A 13,567-nucleotide genomic window follows, 5' to 3' on the forward strand; every position below is an offset into this window, starting at 1 on the left:
TTTATTAGATCTTTTCAAAAGAGTGGTGTCAAGAGTAGGAAAAAAGTGAGTACAGAGCTCCCGGCAGCCCCAAGGCTGAAGGCAGTGAGGGCAAACCCAACTGACCAGCACTTCCCCTGGTGCCTCCCAGGGAACGTGTTTCTCGCATGCTGAGCTTTCTGAACCAAGTCAGATTCTGCCTGTGTAGCAAGTTGGACCAATCATCTCCCTTGATTTTCCAAGGAATTCTATAGGTCTTCCCTTTTCCTATAGCAAACATTAAGAAGGAACATATAAGAGTGAGTAGAAATTTGGGCGGGGTAGTTATAAATAGATAAAATAACAGGCCACCTCTTTGGGGGACAGGTGCCACCAAAGCCAAATACTCCCTTGGAAATAACATCATCATTATCTTAAAAAAATTTTTTTTATTGAAGTATAGTCAGTTTACTTTTTAAAAAATTTTTTTAATTTTTTTATTTTTATTTTTATTTATTTATTTTTTAAATCATTATCTCTTACTTGGAGTGAAAGTCTCACTATCCAAAAGAAATTTTCCGGAAAACTACTGTCGAAAAATTCAGTTGTCGCTGACCCAACTCCACACATGCCAGTGATGATAGTAGCTGGTTGACCCTTTGAAAGACATCAAGGAGTCCTGGCCTGGAGGAAATGGGCTATAAGGCCAATTTGGAGAAGGACAGAGAGCATGGCTGGTTCCCCCATGCCTGGAGGGAAGCACTCACAGAGCAAAGGGGACAGGATATTAAGTGAGATTTCCCTTGGTCCCTAAAGGGAAAGTGGGGAAGTAGGGCTGGACATGAGTCCAAAGGTTTCCTTCTCTTTTTTTTTAACCTACGTTTCCATTTGCCAGCTTGATATGTGTATAGGCACAGAGGAGAGCATCATCCAAAAGTGAATTCTGACCTTAAGATCTAAACACAAAATCTACACAGATCGATATTTAACAGAGCCTGTGCATTTTTTCATCCTTGCCAGCGAAGGAATAAATAAGGCATTCTTTTTAAGGCAAACATATTGCACAATGTTACATTCTCATGCAGGATTTTATGGGACATAAAATATATTATTTCATGCAGCAAATGAAATAAAGTCAAGAATACGCTGAAATGATTAAAGATGGTAAAGAGAAAAGAAAATGTAAGGTAAGCAGGTGAATGTAAAAGGATGTATGAGAAAAAAGACTCTCGAAACAAAAAACCCACTTCAGCATACTGACATGATGTGATACGAAATTATCAAGTAAGCCCACCACACTTTTGATATGGGTTTAGGAGAATTTAAAACAAAAAGAACTATACCAAAGCACATAAAGCATTCTTCAAGCTCTTCTTACCTAGGAATGCTGCCATGTTCATAACTTGACTAAACACACAGCTTGCAGGAGGTTCATCACCTGCAATACTTGCAAAATAAGAAGTGTTTTACTATTATGATAGTAAAATCGATAACCCTCTGCAATGGACTGAATGTTGGTGTCCCCTTAAAATTCATATGTTGAAATCCCAACCCCCAATGTGATGGCATTGGGAGGTGGGGTCTTTAAGAGGTGATGGGGTCATGAGGGTGGAGCCCCATGAATGGAGTTACTGCCCTTATAAAAGGGACCCCAGAGGCCTCTCTTGTCCTCTTTCTACTATGTGAGGACACAATGAGAAGATGGCAGTCTAGAACCCAGAAGAGAGAACAGACCATCCTGGTACCCCAATCTTGGACTTCCAGCCTCCAGATGTGAGAAATAAACTTCTGATGTTTATAAGCCACCCCGTCTATGCTACTTTGTCACAGTAGCCAGAACTAAGACACCCTCCTAACTTTTCCTGTGAGCCAACAGATCGGAAGACAATTATCAAGTTACCTTATATATGGCGCATGCTTCACACCAGGTTTCCTGGATAATAAAAAAACCCAGAAGCTCAGGTTAAAGTATGGTCACTTGTGCATAGTTTAACTTCACCAGTGGCAAAGTTTTTGTTAAATCTACTGATGATCAAAGAATTACCCAGAGATAAACTTTACCTTTCAGCTGAATTTAATGGGAAAATTTTGTCATCTTCCACAGCTATAAAGTATCTATGAAGAAAAAAATAAAAATTTATAAAACAAAAAATTTTTTTAAAAACCAAAAATCATTTGTTTCCCAGTTTTATTGGACTAACCACATTAAATAATATTCATTTTTTTCTAATTGGGAAAACGTTGTTTTACTACAATGCTTTACCTATAGATCACCTAGTTCTCTGAAGCTCAAATGCCATTATTAATAGTGTTTCTTTAATTTTCAAAACACTCCCCAAATTAATGGCAACCACTATAATCTGGCAACTGGAAAACAAAGAAATAAGATTGTACAGCTTTGGGCAAACTAAAATTAAGATTCAAAGTTTCTAATTTCTCAGGAATATGAGTCCATATTTCTTAATAAACTGCAAGGAACTAAAATAATTTTCTAGAACTAAATAGGACTTGAAATAAGCAATTGTGGGACTTCTAATGTAATAATACCCATTTTATAAATGTACCAGACCCAGTCACACACATCAAAAAAACTCAACTATGAACTGGACTGTGAATGGAATCTTTAGCATGTTGGTGTCAAATCAGCAATTCTTGCAAGTAATGAGTCCATATCACCAGTATTCTTCACTATCTGCTTTGCATAATTTATTCTCACTCTTGCTATTTACTTTGGGTAATAGAAAAGGGAAGAGAAACGGGAACTTCAGCAAGATTGAATTAGTAAACATTATTTTAAAGTATTTACAAATACATTCTTATGAATATGACATACACAGTCGTCCCTCTGTGTCTGCAGGGGGTTGGTTCCAAGATCAGTTGTGGTTACCAGATTCCGTGGATACTCAAGTCCCACGTCAACCCTCATCATCTAAGTTTTACGCATCCTCCAATTCAGCCAACTGTGGACCATGTAGTACTGTGGTATTTATTGAAACAAAAATCCACGTAAAGTGGACCCTCACAGTACAAACCCATGTTGTTCAGGGGTCAACTGTAACCTATGCACATTCTCCTGTATACTTTCATCTCTACTTGTAATATCTAATACAATGTAAATAGTTGTAAATACAACATAAATACTACGTAAATAGTTGCCGGTGCCCAGCAAATTCAAGTTTTGCTTTTTGGAACTTTCTGGAATTTTTTTCCCCAAATATTTTTGATCTGCAGTTGGTTGACTCTGAGACTGTGGAATCTTCAAAAGGGCCAATGGTACTATCAAAACTTTATAATCTCATCCACACTGCATCTGGGTCCTCAAATAATTAAATAAGAGAATACTCACACTATCCACAGCCCAGCTGAAGTAAACACGGTAAATACAAGAGGTAAAAACATCCATACGCTGCATTTCTTCCCATCCATGCCTATATTCCTGAAATCAAATGAATAGGTGTTAATAAAGCAAAAATTTACCTCACTCTTTCAAGATGGAAAGGAAGTTTACTTTGACCAAAAAAAAAAAAAAAAGGTGTATTTTATGAAACCATGATTCAAATCACTACCATTACTGCCACCTACAGGCGGGCAATCCCTTCAGCAAGTAACACGGAAGACTGTTTTGTAGCATTAGTTTAAATATTCCAGAGTCTTAGTTGAGAGCTGACAGAAAATTTCTCCTAAAGATGTGTATCCTTAAACAATCGTCACTATATTTAAGAAAAGATAAAAGAGTTTGGGTTTGGACGTCCAGGAGAAAAGCTAGGTACCAAAGGCACAGTCCAACCTGCTTTTAGTGCTTCATTAACATTTACAGATTTCCGGCTCTATGGGTCTGACGTGTGTACACGTGTCTACAGTGTGGGAGATAAGAGTGTGAGAAATAAATGGTTACTAAACAAATCATCAGCACAGGAAGAAATGACAAATGCTTTGCAAATCTGAACTCTTCTCATGACATGTTACTGAGCAGCTATCTGAGAAGACACGCTCTGGAAACAACGTATGTTGTACAACTTTAAATCCTTGCCAACCAACACAATGGAAAAGAATACGGATGTCAGGCATCTTGGACATTCTATTTTAAAGTAAAAATATGTGAATTAAAAATTGTCCACAAAAATGAAGTGAAAACCAGAAGCTTCAGAACTGTCTGTGAAAAATCCTTGGTACAGAACAGAAAGAAGTAACTAATTATTGCTTTAAAGCCACCAGACAAAATCTATTTGTGATGGTGGATGCCAGCAATCCTTAGGGCAAAAAAAGCCTGTTCCAAGAAAATAAAGTACCCTAGTGACCTCCACAGGTGACTTGATAAACAGAAGGATAATGTGATTAAATGGCACCTCTAAGGAAATATCACTGCTCATTATTTTGGGTTCTACAACTATGAAAAGTCGCTTACTGGGTTGGAACCTGCGCTCCCACATTTCTGAGCACCTCCACGATATCAGCTTCCGTGTGCTGAGACTCCCTGACCCTTCGGAGTGTTGAGAACAGAGAGAGAACACAGCCTTTCCTTCTAGGCAGGTAATCTGGGAGGGCTCAGGAAGGTTGTAGTTCCCAGAACTGACCTACCTGAATAGGTAGATCTTTCGGACCAGGGGACAGACAACTGGACCTAATAGCATGTCTCTGAACAGTAATGCTGTAGACTAAACACCTATCTGGGTAGGAGTGTTAAATAAATTATAGAATCTATGAGTTGAAAGACATTGGAACCAATTTTAATCAACTTAATCCAATCCAATCCAATTCACAAGTATGGACAACCTACTTGTACCAGGTACTATACTGGGTGGTGAAAATACTGAGATCTAATGAATACAACTATTTATAGGTGACAGTCTATGCAATACATAAAAGCTATTATGTGAGCCAGTGGTGCATGGCTACCCAGTTTACATAATGTGGGAAATGATGAACATTTTAAGTATACACAAGATAGCTTTTCAGTGTCTATTCATTTATGTCCAGAAAATTGTGGGCTCATAATAAGGCTATCAATTATGCTACCAAAAATAATTCTATCAGTAGCCAAGAAGTAGAGGGAGTGTAGAAAATAGGGATGTAAACTGAGCATGTGAACCAATTGTTCTGGATCTCCCCCTGAAAGAGGGCGCTCTGACAGCGTGAGTGCAGCTGGAATGGTTCCACTGGAGTAAGAAGTAGGCGATCTGGTGCTCAACCTTCACTTTGCCGATGCCTGACTCCGTGAGCCTGGGCCAGCTGCAGAAATCCGTACCACTGCTGCCCCATCTTGCTGCATGAAGACTGAATTCCAAGAGAGGGAGAAGGACCTTAAAGACTGAGGCCTCATAGTCTTCTGTTTCTAATTCTTTTAGGTGGTAGGTTAGGTTGTTTGTTTGAGATTTTTCTTGTTTTTTGAGGAAGGCCTGTTATCTCTATGAACTTCCCTCTTAGGACTGCTTTTGCTGCATCCCATAGATTTTGTCTGTGTGGAACGGATACATTAGGAGTTTGGGATTAGTAGATACAGATGTAAAATAGATAAACAACAAGGCACAGGGACCATGTTCAATACCTTGTAAAAACCTATAATGAAATGAATATGTGTATATATATATGTATCTATTGTATGACTGAATCACTATGCTGTACACTAGAAACTAACAACATTGTAATCAACTATACTTCAGTTAAAAAAATAAATATTATGGTAAAATTAAAAAAAATGAGACTGAGGCCACACAGGACAGTGGTACTTTGGAAATTAGCCCAAGTTTAGTATCTTATATTTTCACAGTAACTGGATGCTCCAATGCACCCAAAACTATCAGCTGCAGAAGAACTCATGTGTATTAACCATTTTTACAGTAGAGTGGCAAGTAAATTACAATGTCAACTTATTAATTTACAGTGAGAAACACAACTGCCAAAAGTACAAATACACACATTGTTTCCCCTTTTAGGAACGTCTATATGGGAAACCAAAATTTGGAAGCAGGAAAGGAGAGCAAAGAGAGTTAACAAGATAATTCTAAGACCATGGCATCAAGTGACAATAGCTGTGTGTGCTAATCTCCTTTAAGGGAAGGCAGTATGGCGGAGTGGAAACAGTACGGCCAGGCACAGGACTGAAGCCCAGTTCTGTCACTCACAGGCTGTGTGATCCCTGGCAAGTTATTTCATCTCTTAAGCCTTAGTTTAATTATGGAGATAACTTCTGTTTTGTAGGGTTGTGCTGAGAATTAATGATGATGCAGGTAAAGTACCTCACACACGATACATGGTCTGTAAGTGGCGGCTCTGCCAGGTATAACTGCCAAGCAGATCAATACTCCTGTTAGAACAAGGTACTCGCCCTCCAGGGCAGGGCTCAGGACAGCTTAACACTATCTTCTTCTCTGGGCTCCTGCTTGGAACAATGCAGACACCCTTCCTGATAATAACAGTTTCTTTCTTCAGATGACACTCCAAAAAATTAATTAATACCTTTTCCTTACACATATATGCAAGGTCCACATTCCTAAATTTCCACCCTTTGTTATCTTTAATTATGCATTACTTTTCTGATTTTGTTTTGGAAGCAGCTAGGGTGGCTAATCGCTACTCTCCTAAATTGTTTTATTTTTACTAGTTTAATTCTCACAGGGAAATTTTATATCCAAATTATGGGAAAATGATACTGTTTCCCTGCCTAATGATAGATGAAATTTCCCTCTCTTAACCCAAAGGGATGCCTTGACAGGTGAAATGAATAATGCTATGGATAACTGTATTATTAGCTTTCAGTGGAACTACTTTGGTGCTTCTTCGGGATATTTACATTGGTTATCCTTTTTTTTTTTTTTTCTTTGAGAAAATTGCAAATTCACATGCAGTTTTAAGAAAGAATACAGAGAGATCCTGTATATCCATCACTCTGTCCCCCATCCTGTATAACCCCAGTACAACATCAACACTAAGATACTGACATTGATACAATCCTTCACTTTCTTCGGATTTCACCGGTTTTATGTGCTCTTCTTTCTGTGTCTGTGTGTGTGTGTGTGCGCGTGTGCGCGTGTGCATATTTAGTTTATGCAGTTTTACTACATGTATAGATTTGTGTGGCTACAACCACAGTCAAGGTACAGAACATTTCCATCACCTCAAAGATTCTTAGTGTCACCCTTTTTATAACCTCACCCACTTCCTTCCTTTCGGCTTTCTGGCTCCCACTAATCTGTTCTCCATTTCTATAATTTTATCATTTCAAGAATGTTATACAAATGGAATCATGTAGTTTGTAACCTTTAGGACTGACTTTTTTTCACTCAGCATAATTCCCTGGAGATCGTCTAAGGTTTGTGTTGATCAATCATTTATAACCTTTTATTGTTGGGTAGCATTCCACAGTATGGATGTACCAAGTGTGTTAATTTACCCGTTACAAGATATCTGGTTTGTTTCAAGTTTTTGGCCACTGCAGATAAAGAAGCTATGAACACTAGTGTAAGGTGTTTGTCGGAATATAGGCTTTTATTTTTCTGGAATAAATGCCCAAGATTGCAATTGCTGGGTCACACGATAATTGCACGTTTAGCTTTAAAAGAATTGGTCAAACTGTTTGTAGAGCAGCTGTACCACTTTATATTCCTACCAGTAATGTAGGGTTGATCTAGTTTCTTCACATCATTATCACTATCATTGATATCACTGTTTGTATTATCATTAAATAAGTGGTATTAATTGGTGATAATTGGCACTGTCACTATTTTTCATTAGCCATTCTGATAGTCATATAGTGATATCTCATTGTGGTTTTAATTTGCATTTTCCTGATGGCCAGTGATCTGAACATCTTCCTATGCACTTATTTGCCATCTGTATGCCCTCTTCAGTGAAATGTCTATACTTATCTTTTACCCATTTTCAACTGAGATTTCTTTTTCTTTTTTTTATGGTTTGAGAATTCTTCATATATTCTAGATACTAGTCTAGATATGTGGTTTAAAATTTTTTTCTTCAAGTCTGTAGCTTCCCTATCTTCTAAAATAGGGTCTTTAAAGAATTATTTTAATTTATTTTTGTATATATGTGATAAAATAAACATAACAATTTTTAACAGTTTTTTTCTTACCATTTTATAAGTGTACAATTCAGTGGTATTAAGTACCTTCATATTGTTGTGCAACCATCACCACTATTCATCTCCAGAACTTTTCCATCATCCCAAACTGAAACTCTAAATCCATTAAACAATAACTCTCTATTCTCCCAACCCCAGCTCCTGGTAATCAGCATTCTACTTTATATCTCTATGAATTTGACTACTCTAGGTACCTCTAGCTTATTTTATTCAGCATAACGTCCCCAAGATTCATCTGTGATGTGGCATGTATCAGAAATTCATTTCTTTTTAAGGCTGAATGATATATCGTTGTATGTATATACCATATTTTGTTTATCTATTCATCTGTCAATGAACACTTGGATTGTTTCCACCTTTTGGCTATTATGAATAATGCTGCTATAAACATGTATATTACATGTAAACAAATATCTATTCATATTCCTGCTTTCAATTCTTTTGGGTATGCACCAAGGAGTGAAATTGCTGGTACTTGGTGGTCACATGGTAATTCTATGTTTAATTTTTTGAGGAACCCCCATGATGGCTGCACCATTTTACATCCTCACCAGCAATACACAAGTTTTCCAATTCCTCCACATACTCACCAATATGTGTTATTTTCTGTTTTTTTGATAGTAGCTGTCCTGATTCGTGTGAACTGGTATCTCATTATGGGTTTGATCTGCATTTCCCTAATGATTAGTGATGTTGAGTACATTCTCTTCTGCTTATTGACCAATTGTATATCTTCTTTGGAGAAATGTATATTCTTTTGCACATTTTAAAATTGGGTTGTTTGTTTTTTTATTGTTGACTTGTAGAAGTTTTGTATGTATTCTAAATATTATCCCTTATCAGATATATGATTTACAAAATTTTCTTCCATTATGTGAACTGCCTTTTCACTCATGTCCTTTGATGCACAAAGTTTTTAATTTTGATGAAGTCCAATTTAGTTATTTTTTATTGTTGTTGCCTGTGGTTTTTGTGCTCCATCCAAGAAATCACTGTCAATCCCAATGTCATGAGGCTTTCCCCATATGTTTTATTCTAAGTGTTTTATAGTTTTAGCTCTTCTTGTTTAGATCTTTGATCCATTTTGAATTTATATATGGTGCAAGATAACTTCATTTGTTTGCATGTAAATATCCAGAACCATTTGTTTAAAAGACTGTCTTTTCCTCTACCAAATGGTTTTGGTAGAGGTTTTAATTTTGATAAGTTCTAACTTACCAAGTTTTCCTTTTGTGGATCGTGATTTTGATGTCAAGCCCAAGAACTCTTTGCCTAGCCCTTAATAGCAAAGATTTTCTCCTGTATTTTTTTCTAAAAGATGCACAGTTTTGCATATTACATTTAAATCTGTGATCTGGTTATGTCTTTTAAAACTATAGATCTTTATTGTCTTATTCACTTGGGTTAGACCCTAGACTGTTTATAAATCACTTTGACAAGGATCACGAAATATGTGATGAGCTGTCTGTCTTCTGACTTAGTAATAAGTAGTAAAGAAGATTCTTATAATGAAGAACATATATTTCAGTCATAATATATCCTCCCATGCCAGGTTCTTCTGGCAACTGACAAGTATGGACTTAAGAACAGAACAGTGAGGTGTATGTGTGTAGATGGGGAATGCTCCCTTATCTCCTTCACTTCCTTATCCACCTTTGAGTTATCATGGAAACCAGAAGATCAAAGTACCGGTTTCTGGTTTTGTTAACCTACCAATGCTTCGTTTGATGTATCTTTTTTTAAAAGAAATTTTTAATGGAGGTACTAGGGATTGAACCAGGGACTTCATGCATGCTAAGCAAATACTCTACCACTTGAACTATCCCCACCCCCCCAGCTGATACATCTCGATCCATTTACTTCTTCCTCCCTCCCTGGTGGGACTGTGTTAGCCAAAGAAGAGGACTCTGTTATACATACTTTTCATATCCAAAATAATCTATTTGTCCTTCTTTAGCCCATACCCAGCTTATAATGTGACCAAAGAACCTGCAATAGAAAAAAACACTGCTGTGCTCTCTACTCTCTGTGCTGGAGGAGGATTCCTGGAGGTACCGGGAGATGAACGTTTGATTTGGATTGGTTTCATAAGCTATTCTGGCTTGATGAGTTCAGATATCTGACTGGAAGTACTTCTGCAAAGAAAAAATGTATATATCTATTAAAATAACTCTCTTCACAGCCTCAGTTATTGGAGAATTAAAAGTTAAAACTGAGAGTTTTTCCTTGTTCTTCCCTCTTTCCAGGCACCTCTAAGATAAACTGGCTCATCACTTCCAGTCACAGCAGAAGGTGTCACCCAGACTTGACTTACTTTTCCCAGCAAAGTCAAGCTCCACTCTTTCCCTGAGCTGTATCAACGTGGTACCAAGCAGCTAGGAGGGGGCATTTTCCCTTGCCTTTTTAAAGAAAGATGGGGGGAGACAGAAGGATACTCCACCCACCTAAGGTACAGTTTTATCTTTGCTTTCTGAATCATGCTTCCTTTTTATCTTGTGTAATATTTACTCCATTGCTATAAGTCTTCCAGTAATACCGCATAGTAAAAAACTTAGGATAAGTGCTCCGCTGTCCCAAATGGTAAACTAGGTCTCGAACAACGTCACTTAATGCATTTTTGACAAAAGGAGGAAAAGAGCCAGAATCGCATAAATCTCCTTGAAAGGGTTCTGGCATTTAGACTCAGTTGGGAAGACTCTCCTCCAAATGGTGTCATTTATCCAAATGATTTGCAAAGCTGTTATCCAGATGGTCAAATCCTCCTGGAGTGCCAGCACCACTGATTCTCCGTACATTTCTATCGCCTGTTCTTTTCTTCCAATAAACAGCTTTCCCAAAGTTGGAGCAATCTTCGTTCACTCTCTTTCACTGAATCTGTGGTAGGAGTGTGACTGCAGAGTGGGGGCTGAACATCCTGACCTGCTTCCCTGCTTCCCTGAAGCTCTTGTTCTTCCTTAGAGGGAAAACGAACTGTATCAAAGATTTGCCGTGGCTCCTGCTGTCAACATTTTTGTTCCTCTGTAGGTCTTCTTGCTTTAATGCTCAGGAGAATACTGGGTCATTTGAAAATTTACAATCTCACAGAAGCAAACAAAGTGTTACCTTAAGCCCACATTAACTTAGCACCTAAGCCTCCAACTACATTTTAACATGATTCGAAAAGAGGGTCTTGATAAAGTTGAGGTCATATGATTATTCATACTTTTATCTTCAAATTCCAAACCAGTGGTTCTTACAGAATAATCTAGTGAAAGCTGCTAAAGTCAAAGAATATTACATACTGTTACCATTGATAATCCTTAAAGACAAACTTCCTACTCCTTCAGGTGACGGTAAAACTCCTCCAATCTGCAGCTGGAAAAGCAAAGCTCATTGGATCATCTTCATTTGTAGATTCTAAAATTTTACTAGTAAGAAACCACTTATGAAAGTGAAATGTCCCAAAAGTTAAGATAATATTTTGGGGGCCTGGAAATGATTTGCTTGTTATGAGTTAGAAGGATTTTGTATAACTTCGGGTAATGGTGAGAGGCAGTTATAGTTCATGGACTTGGGAGCCAGATTACTCAGGCTTGGAATCCCAGCTCTGCCACTTACTATAGTGGCTGTTTGACCTTTGCTGTTAAGCCCTCTCTGTGCCTCAGTTTCTTCATCTGTAAAATGGGAATGATAGTGGTACCTACCTCATTGGGTTTTTATGAGGGTTGAAAATACATTTAAAGCACTGATTACAGTGCCTGGCATTTGATGGCTTTTCAATAAATCTTAATTATATGCCACTGCAAGTGATATTCAAGGTCTTCAGTGATCTTTTTAAAGATTTTATAATTTATCAGGAATTGAGCTCTCTGCCAAAGCAATTTTTTATTCTGCTCTCAGGCCATCTGGAATGGAGCAGAAGAGATTAACGAGTCACCCACTAGACACTCTGCAGTGCATATGAACCAACAGCATCCTTGATTTTTTTTTAAGCTTCTGGGAATCTTGAGTTATTTTCTACGTCTGTCATAGACAAATGTGAAGGACTTGTCTTATTTTGTAATTGATTTACAATTATAAATGGTAATGACAAGGACTATTCATTTTGCTTTGTCTCTGAAATGTTTGCAGGGTCTCAGATGTAAGTCAACACAGAGAGACCTGCAGTACAACAAACTCATTATGCTGATGGTTAAAATGTTGCTTTCTCTGAATCCTACGTTTGGGAAAGCACGATAGCTTGAGTGACCTGGTGTCACCCTAAAAACACATGACTTCCTCTAATCAGGCAGAAATAAATAATACTATTCAAACCATTAGGCCAAATCATTTCCATGAGCACTGGAGAGAAACGATATATTAATAAAGGAATTCCATAAAATATTACCATCTCCAAAAGAACATGATAATTTCTATGTAGAACCAGCAGTGACTGGTTTTTCCTCAGTGTTCCCTTGATTTCTAAAATCAATACTTTCATTCAGTTGACAGAGACTTACAGGGATTCTTTCAGGCTAGTGGCCCAAATGATTCTTTTTCTCAGAAATCAATGGAACATACTGTCCTCACACCATTCCCAGAATAATCCCAGAAGGAAGTCCCTTCTTCCAGTATTTCAATTCAATATCTTCTTAGCATTTCTATGCCAAGATTGTCCTCAGAGTCCGTTTATATCAGTAATATTAAAAAATATTACCTACATGTGGCAGATATAATTGCCAACCCAACAATCGTTTCTCTTAGCTAACAGAATGTAGTTTTACTCAGGACAGCAGTGTGTTCAGCCCAAGGATATAAGCCAGTCATAGCTATCTCATTTTCCTAAGAGAAGTGTCTTTCCAGACTCCCTTGCACCTGAGATGCAAGGGGAAGACTACTGAGTTGCAAATGGGAAAGCTTTGCATCCCTGCTAATGGAAAGCCTCTTTTCTGCTCACTTTTCTCCCTTCCCACTTGGGATGCTGTTGTGAAAGTATGATACTAACGCTATGGCAGCCATAATGTAACCATGAAACCACAAACACAAGGACCCAAAGACAGCATACTGAGGATGACAGGATAAAAGATGGAAAGAACTGACTTCCTGATAACATCATTGAAATACTGTACTAAATTCCCAATATCGTTAGCTCCCAAACTTCTTGTAATGTGAACCAGTTAAGTCTTTATTGCTTTATTACTGTGGCTGGTATAGCACCAAAATCCATTTGCCCTTTTTCATTATAACTGGGCAAGTGGCTCTTCAACTACACCATAATTAGCAGTCTTCCTTCAAGTAAGTGTGGCCTGTATGTAAGTTCTCTTCAACGGAATGTGAGTGAAGGCTCATACAATAATAATATTGTATTATATAGAAAACGTTCTGTATTTTCTAGAGGTGCACACTGAAGTATTTGGGGATTAATTGTTATAATGTCTAAAATTTATTTTTAAAAACCTCATCCATGGGGTGATAAAAAGTTTTAGAAATAGAGTGGAGATGATTATACAACATTCTGAATGTAATTGCCACTGAACTGTAAACTTAAAAATTGTT

The 13,567-nt window shown here is 37.5% G+C and overlaps 1 protein-coding gene across 3 annotated transcripts in view; it reads right to left on the reverse strand.

The window, feature by feature from the left end:
- TMEM150C (transmembrane protein 150C) overlaps nucleotides 1-13,567 on the reverse strand; it is a 70,378-nt gene that overhangs the window by 12,706 nt on the left and 44,105 nt on the right. For 2 of the 3 annotated variants that reach the window (XM_010950322.3, XM_074346204.1), the window contains exons 2-5: nucleotides 3,305-3,394; nucleotides 2,020-2,073; nucleotides 1,859-1,891; nucleotides 1,337-1,404 (exon numbers count right to left, since the gene is read on the reverse strand). In XM_010950322.3, coding sequence (XP_010948624.2) covers nucleotides 1,337-1,404; nucleotides 1,859-1,891; nucleotides 2,020-2,073; nucleotides 3,305-3,384 — 235 coding nt within the window. In that variant the 5' untranslated portion in view covers nucleotides 3,385-3,394. Of the gene's footprint in view, nucleotides 1-105; nucleotides 418-1,336; nucleotides 1,405-1,858; nucleotides 1,892-2,019; nucleotides 2,074-3,304; nucleotides 3,395-13,567 lie in introns of those variants that run through there. The other variant, XM_074346202.1, reaches the window with a different exon arrangement.

The sequence above is a fragment of the Camelus bactrianus genome, chromosome 2 (assembly GCF_048773025.1).
Source record: "Camelus bactrianus isolate YW-2024 breed Bactrian camel chromosome 2, ASM4877302v1, whole genome shotgun sequence".
Lineage (NCBI taxonomy): Eukaryota > Metazoa > Chordata > Mammalia > Artiodactyla > Camelidae > Camelus > Camelus bactrianus.